This window comes from Crocodylus siamensis, chromosome 4 (genome assembly GCF_052110815.1).
Source record: "Crocodylus siamensis isolate JL-2025a chromosome 4, ASM5211081v1, whole genome shotgun sequence".
NCBI classification, from domain to species: Eukaryota; Metazoa; Chordata; order Crocodylia; family Crocodylidae; genus Crocodylus; species Crocodylus siamensis.
Window position 1 is genome coordinate 245,527,010 of NC_143398.1, and position 24,400 is coordinate 245,551,409.

At 47.2% G+C, this 24,400-nt stretch overlaps 1 protein-coding gene across 5 annotated transcripts in view; it reads left to right on the plus strand.

The window, feature by feature from the left end:
- The window catches only part of SMARCAL1 (SNF2 related chromatin remodeling annealing helicase 1), a 67,087-nt gene extending 43,132 nt beyond the window's left edge, over positions 1-23,955 (plus strand). For 3 of the 5 annotated variants that reach the window (XM_090046085.1, XM_090046082.1, XM_090046083.1), the window contains exons 11-17: positions 3,490-3,708; positions 8,508-8,578; positions 10,891-10,993; positions 12,396-12,578; positions 19,689-19,789; positions 22,042-22,138; positions 22,976-23,955. In XM_090046085.1, coding sequence (XP_089902211.1) covers positions 3,490-3,708; positions 8,508-8,578; positions 10,891-10,993; positions 12,396-12,578; positions 19,689-19,789; positions 22,042-22,138; positions 22,976-23,386 — 1,185 coding nt within the window. In that variant the 3' untranslated portion in view covers positions 23,387-23,955. The remainder of the gene's footprint in view (positions 1-3,489; positions 3,709-8,507; positions 8,579-10,890; positions 10,994-12,395; positions 12,579-19,688; positions 19,790-22,041; positions 22,139-22,975) is intronic. The other 2 variants (XM_090046086.1, XM_090046087.1) reach the window with 2 other exon arrangements.
- Positions 23,956-24,400: the final 445 nt, after the last annotated feature.

The window sequence follows — 24,400 nt, forward strand, 5'->3', positions numbered from 1 at the left end:
GCGGGGGGAGTGGGCCTGGGAAGAATGTCACTAGCTATTTGAGAAAGAATAGGGATAACTCGCCAATGGAAAACCATGAAATGAGATTTCTGCGCATTGGCTGCCAAATGAGCCACGCGGGGCTGAACTGAGGTGGCGGGTTGGCAGGACAGTCCATCAGCCTGGCCATAAAATAAGGAAGGGAAATGTTTTTTTTTTCCCCCTCTTGGTGAAGGGAGTTGATGTTACAGGCATAGGCACAAAGCTCTGTAATATGCACAATCGCATGAGTCTTGCAGAGAGGAGGGAGACCCAATTTGTGGGGTGTTCGGCAGCCTAAAGCTAAAACACCCTACTCCACATGCTTGATTTGGGGGTTCCCTTTTGTTTGATGTGCTGCAGCCCTTTAAGCTCTAAAAGGGCAATTTAAGGATGATGTTGGCTTGAGGGGTAAGGCCCACCCAGTGATTGCGTTTTTTTTTGTCTGGGAGCCTTAAAGTTAATTCTTGAGCTGCAGCTGCTCAGGCTACAAGTTCATTGGGCCTCCCAAGCTAAGCAGGATCAGGCCAGGATGGGATATACAGTGGTACAGGTGGTTATACACGCTGCTGCTGTAGGTTGGTTATGGACCAGTGTCTCAAAAAAGCACTGGCATGACTGTACCCCTGCAGGTGTTGTCTCGTAGCTAAATCCCAACTAATGTCTTGGTGATTTATTGTCTCTTTGAACTCTGCAAATGTAAAGGGTTGTAGACTTGCAGTTCTAACCACGTTTTAGTTTTGCCAGTTTCTCCACGTCTCTATAATCCCTCCTTGCAGTTTCGTTCAGGTGGATGAGGTGTTGGAGTTTACTTCCTGTCCTAAACTCTTGCTGCAGTGCCTGGTTAAACAGGGCGGCTCTGCAGTAGCAGGGAGTAGAATTACATAGAGATGGTTTGTAAAGCATTTGGAGAACTGTTGATTGCTGTATAAATCTGACGTATTATTAATAGTAAATCCTGTTGTCATTGTCGGATTAATCAGAAATTGACAAACCTGAACCATCCAATTTAAAATAAAATCCTGGAGATTTTCTATTTAAAAAGAATTGATTTAGTTTTGTGGCCGAAAACTGCAAGTCTGACAGATGCAATAAGAAAAGATATAAAACAGAAACTTTATTGGTATACAAGTCAACTCCTTGGCACCCTTGCTTTATAAAAATACAACAAATGAAATGCCACCTCCTTATTTACAACATAAGGTTAACTGTTTTTCTGAAGAAGATGCCACAAAACTATTTTTCAAATAGGCTGATGTTGGCAAAGGTCAAATAAATTAAGCAACTTCTACCTCAGCACATGCTCTGCATTTGTAAGATTTTTGGCAGCTTTTCCAAACACTTCAATAAATTTCCTGACTCAAGTGCAATTCTGCTACGCTTTGGTAAGGAAATCACAGTTGGATGCTTTTGTTCTGGGTTACTATGGACAAAAGCCAGATGTGCATGTAGCAGAATACATTTTTATTAATTTTTCTGTTTTTTAAATCGAAAATATCAAAGTATATTTTAATAATTCTAGTGATAAACCCCTCTGTAATAGGATGGTACATGACTATCTGTTTTCCCAGTTTACTAATATGTCTTACAACGACTTCAATTTCTGTTTTAGAAATGAGCAGTCAGAACTCATTGCTAGGATCATTTCTGATCATTCAGATGTTGATATAGCTATCAAGTTGCATAGCCCATGGCCTTCATCTGCTACTGTTATGTTGCTGTGGAAGAGTAGAGAACCAGACTATTCATAGATAAATAGTATAGTCATGTAGGAATAATTGCTTGGGGTAAGCGAATCATAAGGTAGTCAAAGGTGCCTGAGGCTGAAGTTTGCCAGTTCTTGGGAGCAGATATGACATGGTGTAGTTCAGGGTTTCCTACCAGTTAGAAACTAGGATGCTTATTTAGGAGGACTTGGTTGGTGATGGCCTATTTGGTTCCTCCTTTGTCCTCAGCTGCCTGCACTGTGTTCTCTCTTCTGTTCCCCTAGAGGGGAGCAGGGGATGCTGGGACAAGGAGAGGGATATTCATAGGGTTTTGTTTTTCTAGTTTTCTTTCCTACCTTTTAGGTTTCTGTTGGGGAAGGCAGGCCAAAAAATAGCCCAGGGCATTGGAGTAAAAGAGGATGTGGTTTGTGACAGGTCTTCATTTGAGTCTGGGTTGGTTTTGCAGCCTTTAGCTGACCCTGCAACGAAGCTCTGCTCCCATCAAGGGCACCCGGGGAGCAGGTGCTTCGTATGTGAGGCAGGCAGCAGTGTGGTGCACCGTGACACTGCCTCACACCTTGCAGGTAACCACAGTGCCAAGCACCTGGCGGTGATTTTTATTGGTTTCCAGTTTTGCATATAAATAAGCAGAGTATGATTTTTCCCCTAGTGAAACTACAGCAGAAGGGTCGGCCCATTATCCCTGCAATAGCCGGCTTAGGGGTAGAACAGCTGGGAAGGACTTCAAGGGAGTACTGATGAGATAAAGCTGCTCTGCTGAAATCCCATGCGCAGGGTTTTGTTCAGAATTAGTCTTCCCCTCCTATGAGACTGAACATTGGAGCATTTTACACGCATCAGAAAAGCCATGAGCAGCCTCCCTTGTAATCTTCAAGGTCTGGAGTGTTTCAGGGGACCAGGCTGTTGGGCTGAAACTTGAGCCTTACATTTTTGTGGGCGAGGAGAACTATGCAATTAACTACTGGCACTCATTTGATAATCATTCAGAAGCTTTATTGACTAGAAAATTATTCATTAAACACAAAGCAATTAATTGACTGAGGTTGCCAGTATATAAGTAGTTAACTTTTTTACCGGGATTGCCAGAATATAAGCAGGCAGTTACCAAAAACTGAGCGTGTTAACGTGACTCTTCACTGCATCACAGTCTGTCTAGAGCTGTTACTCAGGAGGTACGCTCTACAGCCAGCCATACTGGGTACGCTTCCTGGGTTGTGCTGTTGTTCCAAGTCCAAAGGCTCGGTCCTCCTTTAGCAATCCATGCAGGCAATCTAGATAGCGTAAAGTATACAGCAAGCACAGCCTGGAGAGTTGGTGTCAGACGTGGACAAGAAACCAAGGACAGCAGAACATAAGAGGCCTGTTTGGTTGGAGGGACACTGCGTAAACACATCACAAGAAAGGGCTCATTGCCACAGCATAATGTGGTTCTGTTCAGAGACACCCAGGCCAACTCACTTAGCATTGTATCCATGCTAATGTGGCTATATCCCTGCTGGTCCCAGCAAGCTCACTTGTGCAGACATGTGCCCAACCAGACAGGCAAAGAAGACCCTAAAAGCCTCCTATGACACAAAGATCAGTGCAGACCCTTAGAATTGGGATAGGGAGCTACATGGTCTCCCGTTTCCTCTTTGGATGCATCTCCCATCTGCTCTGCACTGATCTAGCCAGATCTTCTGCTGACTAGGAATGGCTCGAAGGCTCTCTCTGGTGCTGATGATAATGCTGTGTTCTTTCCCAGATGCCGTGGGGATGGGACTACTCCAGGTCGTCCAATCTAGGGGAGCTCAAGCTTCTGTTGGAAGAATCCATCATGATCCGCCGCCTGAAGTCGGACGTGCTCTCCCAGCTTCCAGCAAAGCAGCGCACAGTGGTTGTGGTCGCTCCCGAGGGCATTAATGCGAAGACCAAGGCTGTGCTGGCAGCTGCTACAAAGGAGATGGCCAGAGGATACAAAAATGTGAGTCAGCTGCTGCATGGCTGGCGGACCCCTGACGTTTCAGGGGCTTTCATCTCCCAAAACTTTTTTAGAAGGTGTTAAAAACTTCAGGGGAAAACAATAGCTCAGGTTCTTGGAGCAGCAGAGATGTTCAGAACATCTTGGTGTTGAAGGCGCTGTTTTAAATGGTTCTTTTTGGGTGCCCTGGAATGTATAAAGTCTGTTTCCTTTTCCTTTAGCTATGGCTTTTTCATTTTCCCCTCATGTTGTACATCTCTCTCTTTCTTTGTCCCTTTGCCATTGCTCCTATCCATTCATCTTCCCCTTCTCTGTATATCTTCTCCGCATGTGCCTTATAAATATAACACTGCTCCCCTCTTTTTTGTGGACCACAACCACTATCTCCTATGATTTTATTTTTATGGGCTTGGCTGTTGCTCCTGGCATCTTAGCATTTAAGCATCTACCAAACTTTAAATGGTACCTGCAACATCCTTCTGGGATAGGGAAATATTATCAACCCCATTTTACAGATGCAGAGCTGTGGTACAACTGGTTCAGGGTTTCACATGGATCCTGAGGCATTGCTGGAGACAAGACCCAGGTCTCCTGAGATCCAGTCCAGTGCCTTAACTTTAAAGTTTTTCTTCTGTCTCCCCTATGGGCTTATCTGGCTTCATTTCCAGAGTGTCTGAGTGCTTCACAATCTATATTTATGTCACATTTCTGTGAGTGGAGGAAGTAATGTGCCCATTTCACAGGTGGGGAACTGAGGCATAGAGACTGAGTCGCTCAAGATTGCATGGGAGGTTAGTGGTAGAGCAGGAACACAGTCGTAGCCTATATCAGAACCACCAGTGTATCCCTATGCAGATGTTCTGGCACAGTCATACTGTGCTTTTTCTGTCCTTGCCAAATGAGCTCTGCTATGATTTGGCTGCAGCTGTGGCTTGAACGTGCTTGTTAAGGGTGTGGACAGAATCTGCCCCTGCCTTGTACCAGGCCTCTAAAACGCTCAGGGTGTGTTTGGCTACAAACATGAGGTATGTCCATGTGATGGTTCTCAAACACGTCAGTGCTCTGTTGGCAGCCCACCAAACCTGAGCCTGCACTGTTCCTGCCTGCTGCGGCACCTGACTTCTTTCCATAGCTCTTTGGTCACCTGGGAATTCAGCTCCTGAGACGGGCACCTGCACTGCTCTAACTAAAACCGAGTCTGCCCGTGACCTGGTGCAGCTAGAAATCCCAGACCGCGTTTCCCTGTGTGATGAAAATACCGCTCTGTGTATCAAACCCCTGGGGACTCTCTTCTCGTCTGCATAAACTATCCCAGAGGATTTCCCTCCCTGGTCTTGCTGCTTGTTTCTGTCATCTGGGTATGTGTGTGCAGAGCAGCCATATGTATCAGGAGGCAAGGAGGAGCTCTTATAAAAGCAAGTATAGTCCTTTTGACAGGCAGCCTTTGCTGAGATATGGGGTAGCTGCCCAGAATGTCCCTGGGGGGAGATTGTTTATATGAATTTAAAGTACGAATCCTGGGTAGTATTAAAAGGATGTTATTGAGGGTTTTTTAAAGTTTTATTATGAAATAAAATGATATTTGTATTCAAAGGATGCCATTGAGATTAGGAATTGCATTGCACTTGACCTTTGTTGTGTCAGATGTCACAACTTAAAGGAGATGGGGTGGAGGCTAATTTTTGCATGGCAGGGACATGGTCTTTCTGAACAACTGGCTGCATTGGCTGCATGTAGTTGAGCGTTGGAAGAGGCTGCCCGGAGACCCTGTGGAGTCTCCAGCTTTGGATGTTTTTAAGAGCAAGCTTCACAGAAACTTAACTGGGAGGATTCTGCCTTCAGCAGGGAGCTGGGCTGGATGTGACCTCCTGAGGACCCTGCCAATTGTGCTTTTCTGTTATTCTGTGATCACAGGCAGGGCATCTAAAACCACTTGTAGCATTTGGAAATTTGAGGCATCCTGAAACTGAAAGAACATTCGAAATCCATCTTTGTGCCATTTATTCTGTTTGGGATCTTTTTCTTAGGCATGTCTTTCTGCTCAGACAATGAAAAAAACGGTGATCAGTTTTGCTTCACTTGATAGTGCTCTGGCACTAATACAACATTGCAGTGTTCAAGTGATTGTAGGGGAAATCTGTCCTTAAAAGGTTCTTCTTAAGTTAACTGTGTTTTTAGTTCTTAGGAGCTCTTGGTTTTTAGTCAGAGGCAAATCCTGCTTCTCTGCACTTTCTTGAAGGCATGGTGATCCCCTGTGGGTGCAGAGCTGGTGCTATTCCATTGGAGCAGGCTGGAGGGGGGAGCACTTGTTTGGCATGTGGAAGGGGTCTGTCCTGTATGGATGGGTGCTACAGAGAGAGAATCATAGAAAATGAGGGTTGGGAGGGACCTCAGGAGGTCATACCTAGTCCAACCCCCTGCTTTAACCAGGACCAGCCCCAACTACATCATCCCAGCCAAGGCTTGGTCTACCCGGATCCAAGAAAACTTCCAAGGATGGAGATGCCACCACCTCTCTGGGTACCCTGTTCCAATGCTTTACTACCTTCCTCGTGAGAGAGGTTTTTTTTTCTTTATATCTAACCTCAGCTTGCATCTTATCTATGTACCTTATATCTAGAGGTGCACTGATATACCGGTTGCATATTGGATTGGCACCAATAAAAGGAAAATTAACATTATCAGCCATTGGCTTTTTTTGGCTGGTGTAGCTGATAGTGTCACCGATACATGCGGCGTGCATGTGGCCAGGAATGTAGCCCTGCAGCTTGGAGAGCAGCGCCCTGCTGGTAAGCTTGTGTTGGGGGACGGATTGAAGTCTCCACGGTGAGGGAGGGAGTGGGGCTGGGGCAGGAGCAGATGCTACCCAGCCAGGGTGGTGAATGCGACCCTGGGGTGGGGAGCAGGATGGAGCTGTGGGTGGCTTGTCCAGGAGGCACAGGGAGGTGGGAAGGAGGATGGCTCCCCAATGCTGCATGCACCCCTGAGGGAGGCATGGGTGACATGCCCTCCCTGGATTCCTGTGTGGGGTGAGGGTGGGCTGCAGGCTCTGGGCCAGGGGCTTCACTGGCCTCTTCCCAGTGAGGGGGCTGGGAGCGAGGCAGGCTCAGCTGCGTGGGGCGGGCAGCTGCAGCACTGGGAGGGCTTGTTATGGCGGGGGAGGTACAGGGAATTTTGGGGTGGCTATAGGCCCCCCTCTTTCGTGCCACTCCTGCTTGGGGCACTCTGCGCAGCTGCCTTTCCCTTGTGAGCCTGATGCTGTGGGGCAGGCAGGGGACGCGCGGCCAGCGTGGGGCTACTGAGGGAAGGGCAGCAGAGTGGAGAGCCCCAAGGAAGGGCGGTGCTATGGCAGGTTGGGGGTGGGCTATAGCCACCCCATAATTCCCTGTAGCTGTCCCACCCAGCCCCCCTCTGGGAAGAGACTGGTGCAGACCCTGACCCCAGCCCTCAGCGGATTGCCTGCCCTCTCCCTATGCACAAATCCTGGGAGGACATGCATCCACCATGCCTCCCCTGGGGAGGTGTGAAGTGGCGGGGAGACGCCTCCCTCCCCTCCCCTCGCCACTCTCCCACACCCCCTGGACAAACCTCCTGTGGTTCCATCCTGCTCCTGGCCACAGGGTCCCATTCATTGTGCTGGCTGGGCAGCCCCTGCCCCACTCCCTGCCTCAGCATGTGGGCCTCAATCTGCACCCCGCCATGTCCCTTTCCTCCCCCACAGATTTACCAGCAGAGCGCTGCTCTCCAAGCTGCCTGACTGCAGTCCTGTAAATCGGCTATTGGATCGGTATCAGCCAATATGGCTGGCTTATAATTGGCTATCAGTACCGGCCAAGGAAATCTATATCAGTGCACTCCTGCTTATATTTACCCTCAACTTCCCTTGCTGCAGCTTGAGCTCCTTGTCCTGTCATCTGCCCCCACTGAGAACAGTCCAACTCCATCCTCTTTGCAACCCCCCTGCACAGAGTTGAAGACTGCTATCAAATCCCACCTTGGTTTTCTCTTCTGCAGACTAAATATGCCAAGTTCCTTCAGCCTCTCCTCACCAGTCATGTCCCCCAGCCCCCAAACCATTTTCATTGCCCTCCAGTGGACTCCCTCCAACATTTTACATCCTTTCTGTAGTGGGGGCCCACAGCTGGACACAGCAGTCCAGATGTGGCCTCCCCAGTGCTGAATAGAGGGGAAGAATCACTGCCTTCATTCTGCTGGCAATGCTCCTACTAATGCAGCCCATGATGCCGGTAGCCTTCTTGGCACCAAGGACACACTGCCGGCTCCTTATCAGCTTCTTGTCCCCTGTCCCCCCAGGTCCTTTTCTGCTGCTTATTCAGTCGGTTCCCAAAAATATTATGTAAAACATTCCCTTCCTACACAGTGATCCATCTCTTGTAAGTACCTTATTTTCCTGCATACACCACATACCTCTCCCCCGATCAGCTGCTGGAATTTGCCATGCATATTGTATGTAAAAAATATGGTAAAAACCCTTTCTGCCCTTGCCCAACAAAAGTGAAAGGAAGATCCACATAAGACTCAAAGGAACAGAATAGGAAGCAGGGGCTCCTTCGCTGCTGCTCAGTTTCTTATTCTACGGAAATCTTTTTCCCCCCTTCCATTCTGCCTTTCAAAAATCAAGGTGCATTTCTCATTCTGGGGTATGTGATATGCAAGAAAATGCAGGATTGTCTGGTTTTTCCCAGCATGGTGGGTTGGCAGTAGTGGGATGTTGGGACTGCCAACAGAAAGTAGGGGGAGGCGGCTTGAAAACTGACACACGTTTCTGTCCTCCTTCACAGAAACGAGAAGAGAAGGAAGCTCTGCTCCACTTCTATAACAGAACCGCCGAAGCCAAAATCCACTCTGTCATGTAAGTTGGATGTCAGTGGCTCATTTTTACTGAGCAAAATGGGATTTGCTTCCCAGAAAAGAGGAAGGGAGTTTGAGATAATGTTGCAGCAAAACCAAGTGTCATTTTGAACCCATTAAAAAAAAATGCATTTAGTTTTAATTGCGGTGCTGACGCATTCTCTGAATCACTCTGCTGGCTTAACTCCAGGCAGAGAACTCAACTGTGTGGTTTGAGCCAAAGTGAAGTAACCCAGCGCACGGGGTTTGGATCAAGTGCTCTGCTTCGGGCCCTGCTGTCGTTTAAAAGGAATAAATCGATAGGATGAAAGGAATTCAAGAAACCAAGCACGTTATTGCCACCCTGCTACAGAAAACATTGAGCCAATGTAGTTATCGAAGGAGCTTAGCCTTTATAGTGCTCGCTAAAGGTGGCATGTTGACAGCCGTGAAACTCTCAGATTCCCCACAGAGCTGCTTTGGGATCACAGGAACAGAAAATGTTTCCCCAGAGAGGTGCTTTCAACTCCTGCCCCCCCCAGAGGTGATCTCTTTTGGTCAGTTTCCATCCTTGGCTTTTCTGCCAAGACTGCCAAGGAGTCTGGGAGGGCTGCTTAGAAAGTGGATTGTTTTTTATGATGAAGCAGATGACTCCAGCTTTCCAGCAATTTATTTCTTATAGTCCATTGAACTGCTGTCCTATGGTAATGACCTGGCAGCGAGGTCTGGGTGATTTCACGGTCTCAGACTTTGCTGCAGAATTCATCTGCTGGTTTGCCACTATATTGCACTCTGGTCTCTCTCTTCTTTCTTTAAAAAGAGGTGGTTTTTTTTCTTATTGCAAATGTGAGCTGAAAAAAACCCATATAGTGTTGTTTCCCCAAATCTGCTGTTGGCCTGACTCAAATAGACCTGCTCTGTTCATTTCTATGAGATGCCTACTATGAACTTTTAAAGATGCACATGTCATCTAGTTAATGTACTTGCCCTGCAGTCCCACACTGCCTTCCACAGCCTCTCAGGTGCCAAAGTGACCAGCTTCCTCTGACAATACACATGGTGCTGCTGTACCTTGTCGCTACCAAATCTGCCACTTGCTGAACAACAGGTGGGGAGAGCATATAAAATAAACGCGATGAGCTTAATGTCAGGTATCACTGAGATACTTATTCATTTTTGGATGTATTTTAAAGAAAAACAAATTTAAAAAAAAACAAAAAGAAAAATCGGGGCTGTCCAACTTGCAGCTGGCTGGGGGCTGCACCAGCAGGGGCCATAGGCCCAGTGGGGTGCACCAGGGCAGGGCATAGCCCCCCACTGGACCATACACCCCATGGATGTGACCCCCTTGGTGTACTGCATACCTGTGACACCCCCTTAACTGCACTGTGCCTCCAGTCCCCACTACGCTGCATTTCCCAGTCTCACTCTCGGCTCCCCAGTCTGCCGTATTGCCTCATCCCCTGGGGTGGGGGCAGGAAGTGGTTTCTGGAAGAGGGAGCAGCATCCCAGCAGGAGCTTGGGGGCTGCAATTTAGCCCCTTGCGAGCTACATGTAGTCCATGGGCTGCCAGTGGGACAGCCCTGAATTAACTGAAACAGTCAGCATTTCTTGGTCAAGCATTACAGAATCCAGTAACCTAATGGCATAGCTACAAGGCATGAAGGTCCTTTTGGATTTTTTCAGTTGTTGCTAACCTAAGCCATGCTGAAAACCCTTACTTTGTAGTGAAACCCTTCATAGTCCTGATCCTGGCAGTTTGCTGAACCATCAACCCTTGCTAAAAGCCAACATTTATTTTACCTGTTGCGAACAAGGTGTAGATAACTTGCAGAAGACTCTTATGTAACAGGCTCTTGTATTTCTTAGCTGGCAGAGAAATAACTTTTGAGGTGTCCTGATGATTTTTTTTTTTTTACTTATAAATTGAAAGTAACATTAAAAAACATGTTATGGATCACTGCTTCTTGGATAGTGAATGTGTTGCCCAAGACACTGAAGTTAGAAGTGCAAATGGATGAATGAAATATCTGGATGAACAGAAGTAACTTTGAGTATCACATTGAATGGTAGAATTAGGACCAACTTAAAGAGGGAAGCAATTAAAAACAACTCCGGACAGAAAAGTAAATAGTGATGCTTCCTTAGATTTTTTTTTTTTTTGAATCTGTGAGTATTTGGGTAAAGAATCAGAATGTACTATTGAAGTCTGTTTTCTGTTGCTAGCAGGTTTTCTGGTTTCTGTCTACAGATTAATAGGATGATTTAGGATTTGAGATTTATCTGGACTGGGGTAACATAACTAGAGTTATTATTTTTTCTTTTTTCATGCAGAGAATACATCCTGGACTTACTTGAAAGTGGAAGAGAGAAATTCCTGGTGTTTGCTCATCACAAGATATTACTGGATGCAATAAGTGAGGAACTGGAGAAAAAAGTAAGCTTTTAAATCAGGTTCCTGCTCATTTTATTGTTGTCCCAATGCAACAACTGCTTAAGAGATTGCAAAAGTCCTGGCAAGTTGGCTTGCTTATGAAAGCTAGTGACACAGATCATCTACTGTGTGAGATTTCTAGCACACCCTCAGCAGAATAGCTAAGGTCCAGAATGTGTTTGCCTTATGGGCTCTGCAGTTCATATTCACAGGGACCATCCCTGCAGGTAATGTTCCTTGGTGTTAGCCACCAACCCGGATTGGTGTTTGCCCAGTGCTTTCAGTAGTACCGTACTGGTACCAAGTCTTGCCACTGCCGCTTGTTACTCCTTGCTGATGGTTGGTGAGACAGCAGTAGCAAACTGACCCTGGCTACAACTGCATCCGTCTGGTTTCTTGGATCCCTGTTGGTCTGAATTTTTGCATCTGACTATTGCAGGGAGACTGCAGTGACGTAGCTGGCTAGCAGTCTGTGGTCATAAGCAAAAGTCAGACTTCCTTGTCTTTTTTTTTTTAATCTGTTCTATATCCTTTTGAAATCTCTGTTTATGAGGGGGTATTGGCTGGAGCCAGGTAGAATATAACTTTGAAAGCAGCCAATTCCTCCTGGAGATAAGTCTGGGGGTAGAGTTGGAAAATTGCTCATTCTCCTGGAATCGTGTGGGGACATGTCCTGTCTCCAGCAAGAAACTGGGACACTGTGGCAGCAGCATCAGTACATGGGTGGTACTCAGGTCTGCACTCAACTTTTTTTTTATCCACTTCTCCCCTAGCTGTAGGCTTATCACTGTCTTAGTGCTTTGTCATGATCAGGGTCTAGATGACAGCTGACCAGATGGAGGGGTTGCTGACTGGGGACATTTGTTTTGAATTGTGGTTTATGTCTGGCAGCATAAGGAACTATTCAGATAATTTCTTAAAAAGTCCTGCAAATGCCTTAAAAATAAATAAATAAAAATGTGTGCGCGCACACATAAATTAAAATGTATATTAATTTTTTAAAATGTATCTATATCTATATAAAATATCACTTTTTAAAATGTTTAAATTAATATATATATTGCACTGTTTTATATATGTATGTGTGTGTATATGTGTACACACGCTGCTTTAATTAAAAGAAGTTTTTTTTTTCTTTAAAATACAGCTAAAAATGAATAACAGCTCAGTGATACCTGATATTAAGTTCATGGTGTTTATTTTACACACTGTCCTCATCTGTTGTTCAGCAAGTGGCAGATTTTGTAGCATCTATAAAATTCTATGAAGGCAGAGAATGGTAGACTGCTGCAGTGTAGTAACTCTCTGAGGTTTCTTTGCTCTCCCCAAGTCTTGTGAAGGAAATTTGGTAGAACATGTGAAAACAAAGCCTTGGTAATGTGCGTTTCCCATTCCCTTTCCTCAGTGTGTTGGGTATATTCGCATCGATGGGTCCACGCCTTCAGCCGAGCGCCAGTCTCTGTGCCAGAATTTCCAGGTCTCCGAGAAACTCTCTGTGGCTGTCTTGTCCATCACCGCTGCAAACATGGGGGTGACGCTCTCTTCTGCTGACCTGGTTGTGTTTGCAGAGTTATTCTGGAACCCAGGCGTAAGTATCCGTCACTTGTGGCTGTGCAGATCAATAGTTACCAGAGAAAGTCTTTGACGTCAATGATGCACTGCAGAGTAAGAGATCTGGCAAGATGGGAGCCCAGGAAGGGTGGCTGTGCCTAAGGAAGCGACTCTTCGTGCACAGAGGAAGATGATCCCGATGTGGGGGGGAAAGGGGCCAAGAGGCTTCCTTGGCTGACCAGAGAAATCCAGAGCAGCCTAAGGGCAAAAAGGGGGGCATATAAGCAGTGGAAACAGGGAGAGATTACTAAAGAGGAGTATGCCGCCTCAGCTTGCAGTTGTAGGGAGGCAGTTAGAAAGGCCAAAGCTGCCATAGAGCTGAGGATGGCATCCCAAGTTAAGGATAACACAAAATTGTTTTTCAGATATATAGGGAGTAAAAGGAAGGCCTAGGGTGGAATAGGACTACTACTGAATGGGCAAAAGCAACTGGGGACAGGCAGGGGGGACAAGGCTGAACTCCTCAATGAGGTCTTTGCCTCAGTCTTCCTAAACGAGGGGCAAGACGAGTCCCACAGTGGGTTCGTAGAGAGACAAGAGCAGGGTGCCAGACTACCAAGCGTTGACCCTGAGATGGTGCAGCGTCACTTGGAAGGACTGGATGCATTGAAGTCGGCAGCCCGGACGAGCTCCACCCGAGGGTGCTGAAGGCTCTGGCTGGTGTCACTGCACAGCCACTGGCAAGAATATTTGAGCACTCGTGGCACACGGGCCAGGTCCTGGAGGACTGGAAAAGGGCCGGTGTGGTCCCTGTTTTCAAGAAGGGGAGGAAGGAGGATCCAGGCAACTACAGGCCAGTCTCACCTCCATCCTTGGCAAAGTCTTTGAAAAGATTATTAAGGCTCATATATGCGAGAGCCCAGTAGCAAAAATTATGCTGAGGAGAAACCAGCATGGGTTTGTAGCAGGTAGATCATGCCTGACTAATCTAGTTTCTTTTTATGACCAGGTTATAAAACACCTGGACACAGGAGTAGGGGTTGATATCGTTTACATAGACGTGAGGAAGGCCTTATATGGTATCCCACCCCGTACTGGTGAACAAGTTAAGAGGCTGTGACTTGGATGATTACACAGTCCGGGGGATGGCAAATTGGCTGGAGGGTCGTACCCAGAGAGTGGTGGTGGATGGGTCGGTGTCAACCTGGAAGGACGTGGGCAGTGGGGTCCCGCAGGGCTCGGCCCTTGGACCGGTACTCTTCACTGTGTTCGTTGGTGACTTGGACGAGGGAGTAAAGTGTACCGTGTCCAAGTTTGCGGATGATACAGAACTGTGGGGAGAAGCGGACACACCGGAGGGCAGGGAACAACTGCAGGCAGACCTGGACAGTCGGACAAATGGGCAGAAAACAATAGGACGCGATTTAACAAGGAGAAATGCAAAGTGCTGCACCTAGGGAGGAAAAGTGTCCAGCACACCTGCTGCCTAGGAAATGACCTGCTTGGAAGCATGGAAGTGGAAAGGGATCTCCGAGTCCTAGCGGACTCCAAGATGAACATGAGTCTTCAGCGTGACGAAGTCATCAGCAAAGCCAACGGCACTTTATCGTGCATCGGCAGATGCCTGACAAACAGAGCCACGGAGGTGATACTTCCCCTCTATCGGGCGCTGATCAGGCTGCAGCTGGAGAATTGCGTCCAGTTGTGGGCACCGCACTTCAAGAGGGATGTGGATAACCTGGAGAGGGTCCAGAGACGGGCCACTCGGATGGTTAAGGGCTTGCAGGCCAAGCCCTGCGAGGAGAGACGAGGGCACCTGGACCTCTTCAGCCTCCACAAGTGAAGGTTGAGAAGCGACCTTGTGGCTGCCTATAAATTCACCATGGGAGCGCAGAAGGGAATTGGTGAGGCTCTGCTCACCAAAGTGCCCCTGGGGGTTACAAGAAATAATGGCCATAAGCTAGCAGAGAGCAGATTCAGACTGGACAATAGGAGGAACTTCTTCACAGTGAGAGTGGCCAAGGTCTGGAACAGGCTCCCAAGGGAGGTGGTGCTCTCCCCTACCCTGGGGGGCTTCAAGAGGAGGTTGGATGGGGATCTGGCTGGGTCATCTGATCACTCTTTCCTGCCTATGTAGGGGGTCAGACTCGATGATCTGGTGAGGTAGGTCCCTTCCGACCCTAACATCTATGAATCTACAAAATTATTGTGTTGAAAGGTAGAAATGGACTGAGGTTGTGGGATGTCTGGTGAGGGAGGTGGAAGATCAGAGTTTCCTCCAGGATTTTTTTCCCCTCAATCTTTTCCTCTTTAGAATTTTATACCCAGCACTAGTCCTGTCCCCCTCCCACCCTGTTTGAAACCATGGCAGCCCCTAGCTGAGTGGCCTGGATGCCAGTCTGTAGTAGGTGATTGGGAATTGGTTAAAAATGGTACAAGCTATTGCTTCTGTTTCCAGCTTTGACCATACTTTTACTGATCACAAGAGCTAGCACCAAACCACCCAGTCAGTCCATGGTCATATTCAGAGCAATCATCCCTCACCAATGCTGCCCTCCCCTCTAGAAATAGGGAGTTTGGATTCTCCATTGTACCTCATTGTATTTGGATGTTTTCTTTAATCCCGAGCACATGTTGCCTATTTTGCATCTGTAGCTAATAACTAAGAGGGGAGGAAGTTTATTTGAGCTCACTTTCATACTCAAGGTAATCCTGAATTCATGCTGCCCCAGTTCTTTACTAATGCATTGACTTAAACTTCTCTACAAATTACTTACACCATACTGGTTTCATTGAGAATTAGGGTGCACAGCAGCTTGCAAGAAACACTCAGTGCCTTCCAGTTTTGGGTCCTTTGTCCAGTGGCATGGAAGAGTGTGTGTCACTATAAAGCCATTTTGGCTGCCAAGGAGAGAGCCTAATCCGGTATGAATACAGATAATGGTAATGAAGCCGTTCAACAGAACAGGAAGATGGGCTGTTCCATACTGGCACCATGTGGAGCTGACAGGAGCAGGGTTAATGTGCGTTATCTTGTTGGCAGAGGCACAGGGCTGAACTTTACCAGGCGGCCCTGTTTCATGAAGAAAATGAAATAAGATGCAGATGAGGTGCCCCCTTACTGGTTAGATGGTGTTCCAAGTCGTGCTTTTATGTCCACTGAAGGGAGGATGGCCCGGGCATCAAGGCACTCACCTGGCACTTCTGGAACTCAGCTTTGCCCCAGAGCAGTCGCACAGGCTCATATCCCCCCAAAGCCTTATGGTGTCTACGCTGTGTTGAGAAATAGGTGCCAAAGCACAGTAGAACCTGGATTCTTTGGAGCATTAGGTTCCTTGACCCCCTGAGAAGATGAAGGCTTGTGAGCTGGCCAGAAGCCACATACAGCTGCAGAAAACAGTTGTGCCAGAGCATGGCTGTGCTCCACCTGCTTGCTGCAGCATTTATTTCAAAGAGCAATTCTCCAGACCACTGCAGCTAAGTGGAGAAGCAGTGCCCTTTGCAGTAAAAAGTCACAGCAAGCAGCTGAGTGACTTATCCTGAATTCAGCAGCCCACAGGGAATAAGTAGGTTATGAATCATCCAGATGCAAAAATCTTGGTCCAGCTGTGCTTGGAGAACCTGGACCTCTGTCTCATTTGTCCACCTGTAAAAATTTTGAATGATAGCACATCCCTGCCCCTCAGAGGAGGTGGCAGAATAAGTGTACTGATTGTGAAGCTTTCAGATACTGTAATATGGCCTTTGTTCTTAGACTGATAACTCAGATATACCGCAGACCCTCTCCTATCTTCTGCTGTTTAGCTTATGCTAAGAAAAATGAATCCTGTTCTCATCCTCTGTGTTCCAGTGCTGCTTCCTGGTGTCTGCTCAGGCATCCAGTAGGATCGGAGCTGGCAGCTGTCTCTTAGGATAAGGAAAGCAGGTGTGACAAGCATTTTTGGTGGCTGGGGCAACAGCAGTAGTGGCTGCTGAGATTTTTGTGCTCCCCTTAAAATCAGTGCATGCGGCTGGTGCCCCAGTCACCCAGTCTGGTTATACTTCTGGAGGAACGAAGACTGTTAACAGCATCCTGGGCTGCGTCGGTAGGAGCGTTGCCAGCAGATCAAGGGCAGTGATTCTTCCCCTCTATTCAGCACTGGGGAGGCCACATCTGGAGTCCTGTGTCCAGCTGTGGCCCCCCCCCACAACAGAAAGGATGTGGACACATTGGAGAGAGTCCAGCGGAGGGCAGTGAAAATGGTTGGGGGGCTTGGGGACATGACTGGTGAGAAGAGGCTGAGGAAAGTGGGCTTAGTTTGAAGAAAAGAAGACTGATGGGGGATTTGATAGCAGCCTTCAGCTCCCTGCCGGGGGCTGCAAAGAGGATGGAGCTGGACTGGTCTCAGTGGGGGCAGACAACAGAGCAAGGAGCAAAGGGCTCAAGTTGCAGCAAAGGAAGTTGAGGTTGGATATTAGGTAAAATGTTCTCATGAGGAAGATAGTAAAGCATTGGAACAGGTTACCCAGAGAAGTGGTGGCATCTCCATCTTTGGAGGTGTTGAAGACACGGGTGGACAAAGCCCTGGCTGGGATGATGTAGTTGGAGCTGGTCCTGCTTTGGAGCAGGGGGCTGGACTAGATGTGACCCCCTGAGGTCCCTTCCCACCCTCATTTCTATGATTATATGAAAGTGTTGCATTTTAAATGGGCCCATCCGAATCTGCTTTAGGCCTAGCTGGAGGGTGGGCTCAGGCATAACCCCATGTCGTCATGTGAAGTGGATTAGCTGTGGTGGGATGTTGTCCTGTAGGGGCCCAATCCTGTGGGAGACGATGGGTGAGGTGTCCCTGATTGCAGAGGTGTGCCTGGGGATTCCCTGGGGCACGTCTGTGTAAGCAGAGAAAGCCAGGGTTGCCCTGCTTAGGGACACACCATCGAAATTGTTATGGCGGCACAAAGGCAATGTCTCTTCGCACTTTCAGAGAGGCTGAGCTATGAAGAGGGGAGGTGGGACAATGTTCCTAAAGAGGTTATGGGCGTGGGCAGTCTTGGCTAGGACTTGGGTGGGAGACCTTCCTGGGAAGGCAGGGATCACGTGAACTGGGACTGGTGACTCGTCAGGGGGCAGCAGTGTCAGTGTCAGCACCTCACCAGTGCACCGGCGAGGAGCCAGTGTAGTTGCTCTGTCAGCTGAAATGTAAAGCAGAGGCCCTGACTCAGAGCAGCAATTGGATTTCTACTGATTTTGGAGGGGAGAGGCATTAACCCTGCAGACATGGTCGGAGTCCCGCTTGCCTAGCTTTCACCAGCAGTTTCAGGGGAAGAATAATTCCTATCCTTGATATCACGGATATCACCAGTGGGTTTCAGCCCCCTTTGCTGTAGAATTGCAATCATCCCCCATTTATCCAGAGGGGGAAATGGAGGCGTGGAGAAGTGACATGCCCAGGGTCATTGGTTGGGCCACTGGCAGGGACAGAAGCAGAAATGGGATGTCCTGTGTTACAATCCAGTGATCTGTCCCCCTAAACCCCAGTGCCTCCCACTTTCCCTTTACATCTGCACTGCTGTGCACGTTTAAAGCAGCTAATCCACACGATGTGTAAGCAGCTGCATTTCAGTGGTGGGTAAATGATGATGCTGTCCAAACAGGGATTCTCAGCAAGGGTGCCACAGCACGCTGGGGTGCTGAGATCCTTTTAAGGGTGCTGTGAGGTGCTGCACAGAGCACTGTTAGATGAGCAAACACCTACACAAGTCCCAAGATGAACCCAGAGGTTTCTAGTAGGAACCTATAGTGCCGCTAACATTTTGTCTTGTGGTCGTGCTGAGTTCTGTGCAACAAAAAAATTGCTCTATTATTTTTTTGTTGTCAAAAGCCAAGTGGAAGCTAAGAGGTGGTGTTTTCTGAGGGGCAACCTTGAGTCTAAAAAGGTTGAGAGCCACTGCTGTAAACATAAGATGCCATATTAGTTATTAGTTAATATTAGTTATAATGTTAATATTATTAATATGAATATACTGATGATGTTAATCTCAGGACTGGAATTCACAGATCATACCCTTTCTGAATGGCTGTCTAAATATTTGCACTGATTGCTGTTTGTTGCAGGTCTTCCATGCGTGTGCACCTGTTTGTGTTGATGCAGGGAAGGGAATGTTTTGGCAGATAAGCTTTCTCTAGGGCAGTGGTTCTCAAATGTTTCTTTTCGCGGACCACTTGAAAATTGCCGAGGGCCTCGGCAAACCACTGTTAATAAACTTTAATAAAAAGTTTAAAATAAAAAGTTAATAAACTTTTTTTTTTGTTCTACAAATCAAAGCACACAACTCATATTTTAATACGAGTGGTCCTACCTTACAAGTACAGGTATTCTTGATTATTCCGCAACCTTTCTGCAGACACCTGGGTCCGTGGACCGCAGTTTGAGAACCTCTGCTCTGGGGAATTTTAACAGCAGGCTCTTTCCAGTAATTCAGGGGAAAGGATGAGGAATGAAGTGTAGCCTGGACTTGAATTTGGATGCAGTTCCCTGCCATCTCTCAAACCTGTGTTAACGTGGGCATGTGGGCAGATGCCACTTTAAACCGATTTAATAGATGAGGGGGACCTGCCTCTCAGGGGCACACACAGGTTGGTTTGGTTTAACCGTTGCATCTGTCCACTCGTAGAGCAGTATAAGGGAGCTAAGTCTCCGAATGAAACAGGGCTAAAATTATAACAGTTTCACTTCACTCACGGTGTAAGGGGAGCAGACAGATGTAACAGCTGTGTGAACATTTTGTACCAGTATAATTTAATACTGGTATAACTTACATCTGTCCCAGCCTCAGGCCCAGAACTCAGAGGTAGTTAAGCACATTAGACAGACTGATTTCAGGAGAGACAGACAACTGCATACCTTTAAAAATCTGGATGTTACTCTCGTTGTGCCTCTGTTCCTCATCTATAAAAGGGACATCATAATCCTCCTTTTCTCCCAACCTTTTCAGTCTTGCCTGTTTAGGCTACAGACTCTTTGGGGCAGGGATTGGCGCTTACAGTAGTTTTGTACAGTATTTGTTGGAGTGGAAACCTGACGGGAATCTATGTGCTAGCAGGGTATGCATAGTCGAGAGTAATTGAGTGCTAGAGTGATGTTTGTGCTTCGTGTCTCTCTCAAAGGTCCTGATCCAGGCTGAAGATCGGGTGCATCGCATTGGACAGACCAGTTCTGTTAGCATTCACTACCTGGTGGCGAAAGGCACAGCAGATGACTTCTTATGGTAGGTGGAATAGCTCCTTCTGGTTCTCCACCTGTTTTGTTGTTGCTGTTTAAGTCTGTAACTTGTGTGACAAAGTCCTTAACTCCCAAGCTGGTTCTCCCATCCATGTAGTGTGGGTTGCGGGGTTGTTCTGTGATCAGCAGTAGTGGTAAGGTGTTTTGGAAGGCTGGAGTCTAATTAATGACCTTGCGTGTGGGTGCAGCTGGGTGACAAAAGGGTAAATAAGCATCTTTGTCAAATGAAAAGTAGGTACTTAGAGAGGGCCTAAAAGATCTAAAATAGTTATAGGCTTGGAGTAGGGAGATGGATTTTGTTTGCTTCTTGGGCACAGCACAGGTGATGGACCCTGTTAGGTGCTGAGTGCTTCCTGAGAGAGGAGCTCTATGGGAACTGAAGTGCTCAGCACCTCACATATGACTTGGAGCATTTGGGATCCTGAGTTCTCAGGGTGTGGTGTTGCAGAGGGAGTCTGCATCCTTTCATGCTGCTCTGCAATAAGCCCCTGTGGCCAGCACAAGAAATGCCACTGGCAGACCCCCTGGGGACTTGGGCCAGGCCTCTCTGTCTGGAGTGAAAGCTGCAGGGGAAGACAAGGGAGCTGTAATGTAATTGTGGGAATCTTGGAAATCCTCTGTGCTGCCAGGGAATGGACCTGCAGTCGACGAGAGGAAATTAGCTACCAGATGGTCCTTTTAACGTCCGAAATTATATATTTCCATTACCTCATCCGAGAGAGCAAATGAGCTGAAGCAAACTTGTGCAGTTCCCAGAATATCATGATTGCAAATAATTATAGCCCTGCAACGCGAGGAGCTGGAGGCCAATGTATCACCCACATTTCAAGGAAAGTTAATGACAGTCATTTTGCCTTTTATTTGCAAAGAGCCTTCCACGCAGTTGTTAGTGCTTGGAAGGAAGGAAATGGGCTTCTCAAGAGAAGACAGATGCATTTTTCCCCTCCTTCTCCCTACCCCACCCCATCCCAGATGCAATAGTTGCAGTGTGGTGGCTTTCACTTGTTTGTAGTTTCTCATCTTGTGCTGCAGATTTCTAGAACTTGGAGGTGAGGGTGGGACCTATGTGGTCACGGTCTCCCTTTGGTGGCCAACACGGGTTGCACCAAGAGATGCACTTGTACAGAAAGAGCAGGGCTCCTACCACTTCCTTCAACAGATGATTCCATAGCTTAACAGGTCCTGCTGTCAGGAGGTTTTCCTCCTATTCTGCCTAAGTTTTCCCTTTTAACTGTATCCTTTTACACCTCATTTAAACCCTGTGTCCTGCCCTATACAACCAGTTTTCCTCCTGGCAGCAGGCACCTACAAGCTATTGGTAGCTTGCCATCACCACCTCCTCTTTTTGGTCATTTAGGATCATAGAGAAGTAGGGCTGGAGGGGACCTCACAAGGTCATCTAGTCCAGCTCCCTGCTCAAGGTAGGAACACTCCTGACTGCACTAGTCCAGCCAAATGGCTGGCCAACCTGCTCTTGAAAATTTCCAAGGACAGACAATCCACCACTTCTCTAGGCAGCCTCTTCCAATGTTTGACCACCCTCATGGTCAGAAAGTTCTTCCTAGACTCCAATCTAAATGTCCTCTGCTGCAGCTTGAGGCCAGTGCTCCTCGTCCTGCCCCTTACAGCCACAGAAAAAAAGGAGGTCTCCATCCTCTTTATAATTGCTCTCCAGGTATTTCAAGACTGTTATCAAATCCCCCTTCTGCTCTTTTCCAGATTATGTAATCCTAGTTCTTTCAGCCTTTCCTCATACGTCTTGCATCCCATGCCACTAGTATTTTGTTTTCTGGTAGACTCTTTCCAGTCTTTCCTCGGGTTTTTTTTTTTTTTTTTTTTTGGGGAGTGCAAGGCCCAAAACAGGACTCAGTACTCCAGATGAGACCTTGCCGGTGCCTCACCTTCAGCCTCCTAGCCCTTTGTTTGCCATTTTTTGGTCTCCCTTCTGCTTGTTACTCTCTGTGGTACTGAAGTGACTCAAGTTTAACATAACACACCAGGCATGCATACATGCTCAGAAGGCTGTGTACAGACCCTGACACTGCTGGGTCACTAGAACTGGCTCTGCTGCCTCAGTTGAAAGGCCTGGTATGTTTAAATACTCCCAGTATTTTTTATTTTTTAACTGTGCATTGTAGCTGATTTAATGCATCTTTGCCAGGAGAGAGAAGATTATGGCATCTTGCGTGCTAATATGTTTCTGTCTTTTAACATTTGCTCTGTGCTGCCTCCCCACAGGCCTATGATTCAAGAGAAAATAAAAGTACTGGGTGCAGCTGGTCTCTCTGAAACCAATTTTTCTGAAATGACTGAAGCCACCAACTATTTCATCAAGGTAACTGCTGGGAAAGTGTGTCAGCCGAGCCATTTCCAGGAGAGGTAGAATTGACTTTGGCTTTGGCATGTCGTTTGCTGGTGGAGGAAGAGGTTCTGCCACAAGTTAGGTCCCACACCTTCCTCCTTGCCACGTGCCTGGATCGGCCTGTCCGCCAGACGGCTCTAGCCTTGTGTGGAAGGAGACTTCAGTGCTCCTGCAGCACTACTCTTTCTTCATCCCACCTATGGAGACTTCTCCTGGCAGTCAGGAACCAACTGAGGAGAGCAGATGGGGTTCAGGAAACACTGCTCTGTCTCCTTCTGTGGTCCTCCAGGCCTTGTGTTGGTAATGCAAGGCCATGTTACCTGTTTGGTTGAATTTCCCCTCTCCCACAGGAGTGGTAGCTCAGCCAGTGCCCAGTGGAACCCCTGACAGTGCTACCAAGGACTGGACCTCCCTGTAGATAGAACCATGGCCTGAGGCATGTCTTGCAAAAGTGCAGGGTTACTCTGAGGTAGAGGCATGGGTCTGGGGGAGTGGATTACTGCCTCATTCTCTGTGGTAAGCCCTGCAAGGGAATCCTAGGGGTTTCTGTTGGAAAAACTCCCTTCCCCAGCTCTGCCTTGCTCTGAAGAAGGCCATAAACTTGTGCAAATCAACCCCTTCCAGAAAATGAGGGTGTGAGGCTTAACTGTAGAGGGTACCAATTCAGGCAGGGCTGAATTCCTGCCGTGTTCCTGCTGTTCTGCCATGGGTATGTCTTGTGCTGGGATCCTCCATTAGTTGGAAGAGCGGAGAGGAGAGTGTTGTATGCATCATTACCGCTTAAAATTCTTCATGTGTAAAATCTCTTAGATTTTGTTCCCCAGCAGGACCCAAGGCAGAAGACCATTTACGACCTTTTCCAGAAGGCCTTCTCTGACGACGGAGATGACCACGACGAAACTTTGCTTATGGAGGCAGTCACTGCATGCCAAAATCCCGATCTTGGATGTGCCGGGCACAGTGCAAAAGACAGCTGTTCAGAAAGCCCACGTAAGAAGCAGCGTATTGAGGATTTTTTTTGTAAACAGTAAAACTACAAGAAGAGACATACATATAGTAAAATACATTTTTTTATTAAAAAAAGATTTAAAAATCCCCCAAAGAATCACTGTGTTCGAGTTTGCAAAAAATAAACCACAAGACAGGCTCCCATTTCTATGGCATGTTTCATGCTGGAGGATGAAGAGACAACGCTGGGTGAACGTGGGTTGGGAGCCTTGAAGTCCTTTTGCCAATGACAGTGTTTCCATGAGCATTTTTGTTCAAAAATAACGTTCACTTTTCTACAACCCAAGAATCTGACAAGGGATGAACCACTTAGTGGCTGCCAAATGCTTTGAACCTGCAAAGTACCCAATAAACAGCAAATATTGTTATCCTGTAGAACTTTGCATGCTGTAGCCCTGTCTGTAAGAGCCACTGCATTGGTGAGATGCAGCCTCCAGGTGGTAGAAAACTGGAGCACAGCAGAAGAGCGTGGAAAGGAGAAATTCTGGATGCAGGGGCAGGCCTCTGCAAAAAGGCCTCTGCTTATACTTCTTTGCCAGACCTTGTTAAATTTGCATCTCTGCAGTCTCTCTACGTTGCACTTAGTTTTGAGTGATGTCCTTCTGTAAGACCCAGCATCATCTCTGGCAGTGATAGAACCAGATGCCTGCATTGTATGCTCTTGTTTTCTTATTTACAGCAGAGAGAACAAATGAAGAAAACTGAGGTTCCAGGTTAAGCCCTTTTATGTCACCCCCCCCCCCCCAGTAAATAAATAAATAAAAGTATCTCCCACCTCTCTACCCTCCCAGGCTCGGAACTTGTCTATTTTCTTGTGGCCTTTGTATTTTCTTGTGGCATTTTCTTTGTATTGGGATTTTGCTTCATCTTTTGGCCTTGAGTGTATAAAATGTGTGATGCAGTGGAAACGCAGCATTTATGTGAAGTATTTGCAAGAGCTGCAGCCCAGACTTCTCTGGTGGTTTTCTTATGCACCTTTTACAGTGCTTTATCTCTCATGACAATGTTTTCCCCTAAATGTTTGCTTATATGACGTACCAGTCCCTTCCATTTTGTGTTCTCATAGGAGTGCCACTTAGTTGGCATTTTTAAGACCTACAGTTCATCATTCCCACAGCTCCATTGGTGGTAAAGAGGTGATGGCAGAGGTTTTGGCATAGAAAGATATTTTTATATTTCTACATGACCTTTGGGGCTTAGAGGATGTGGCCAGGAGAATACCCGAGT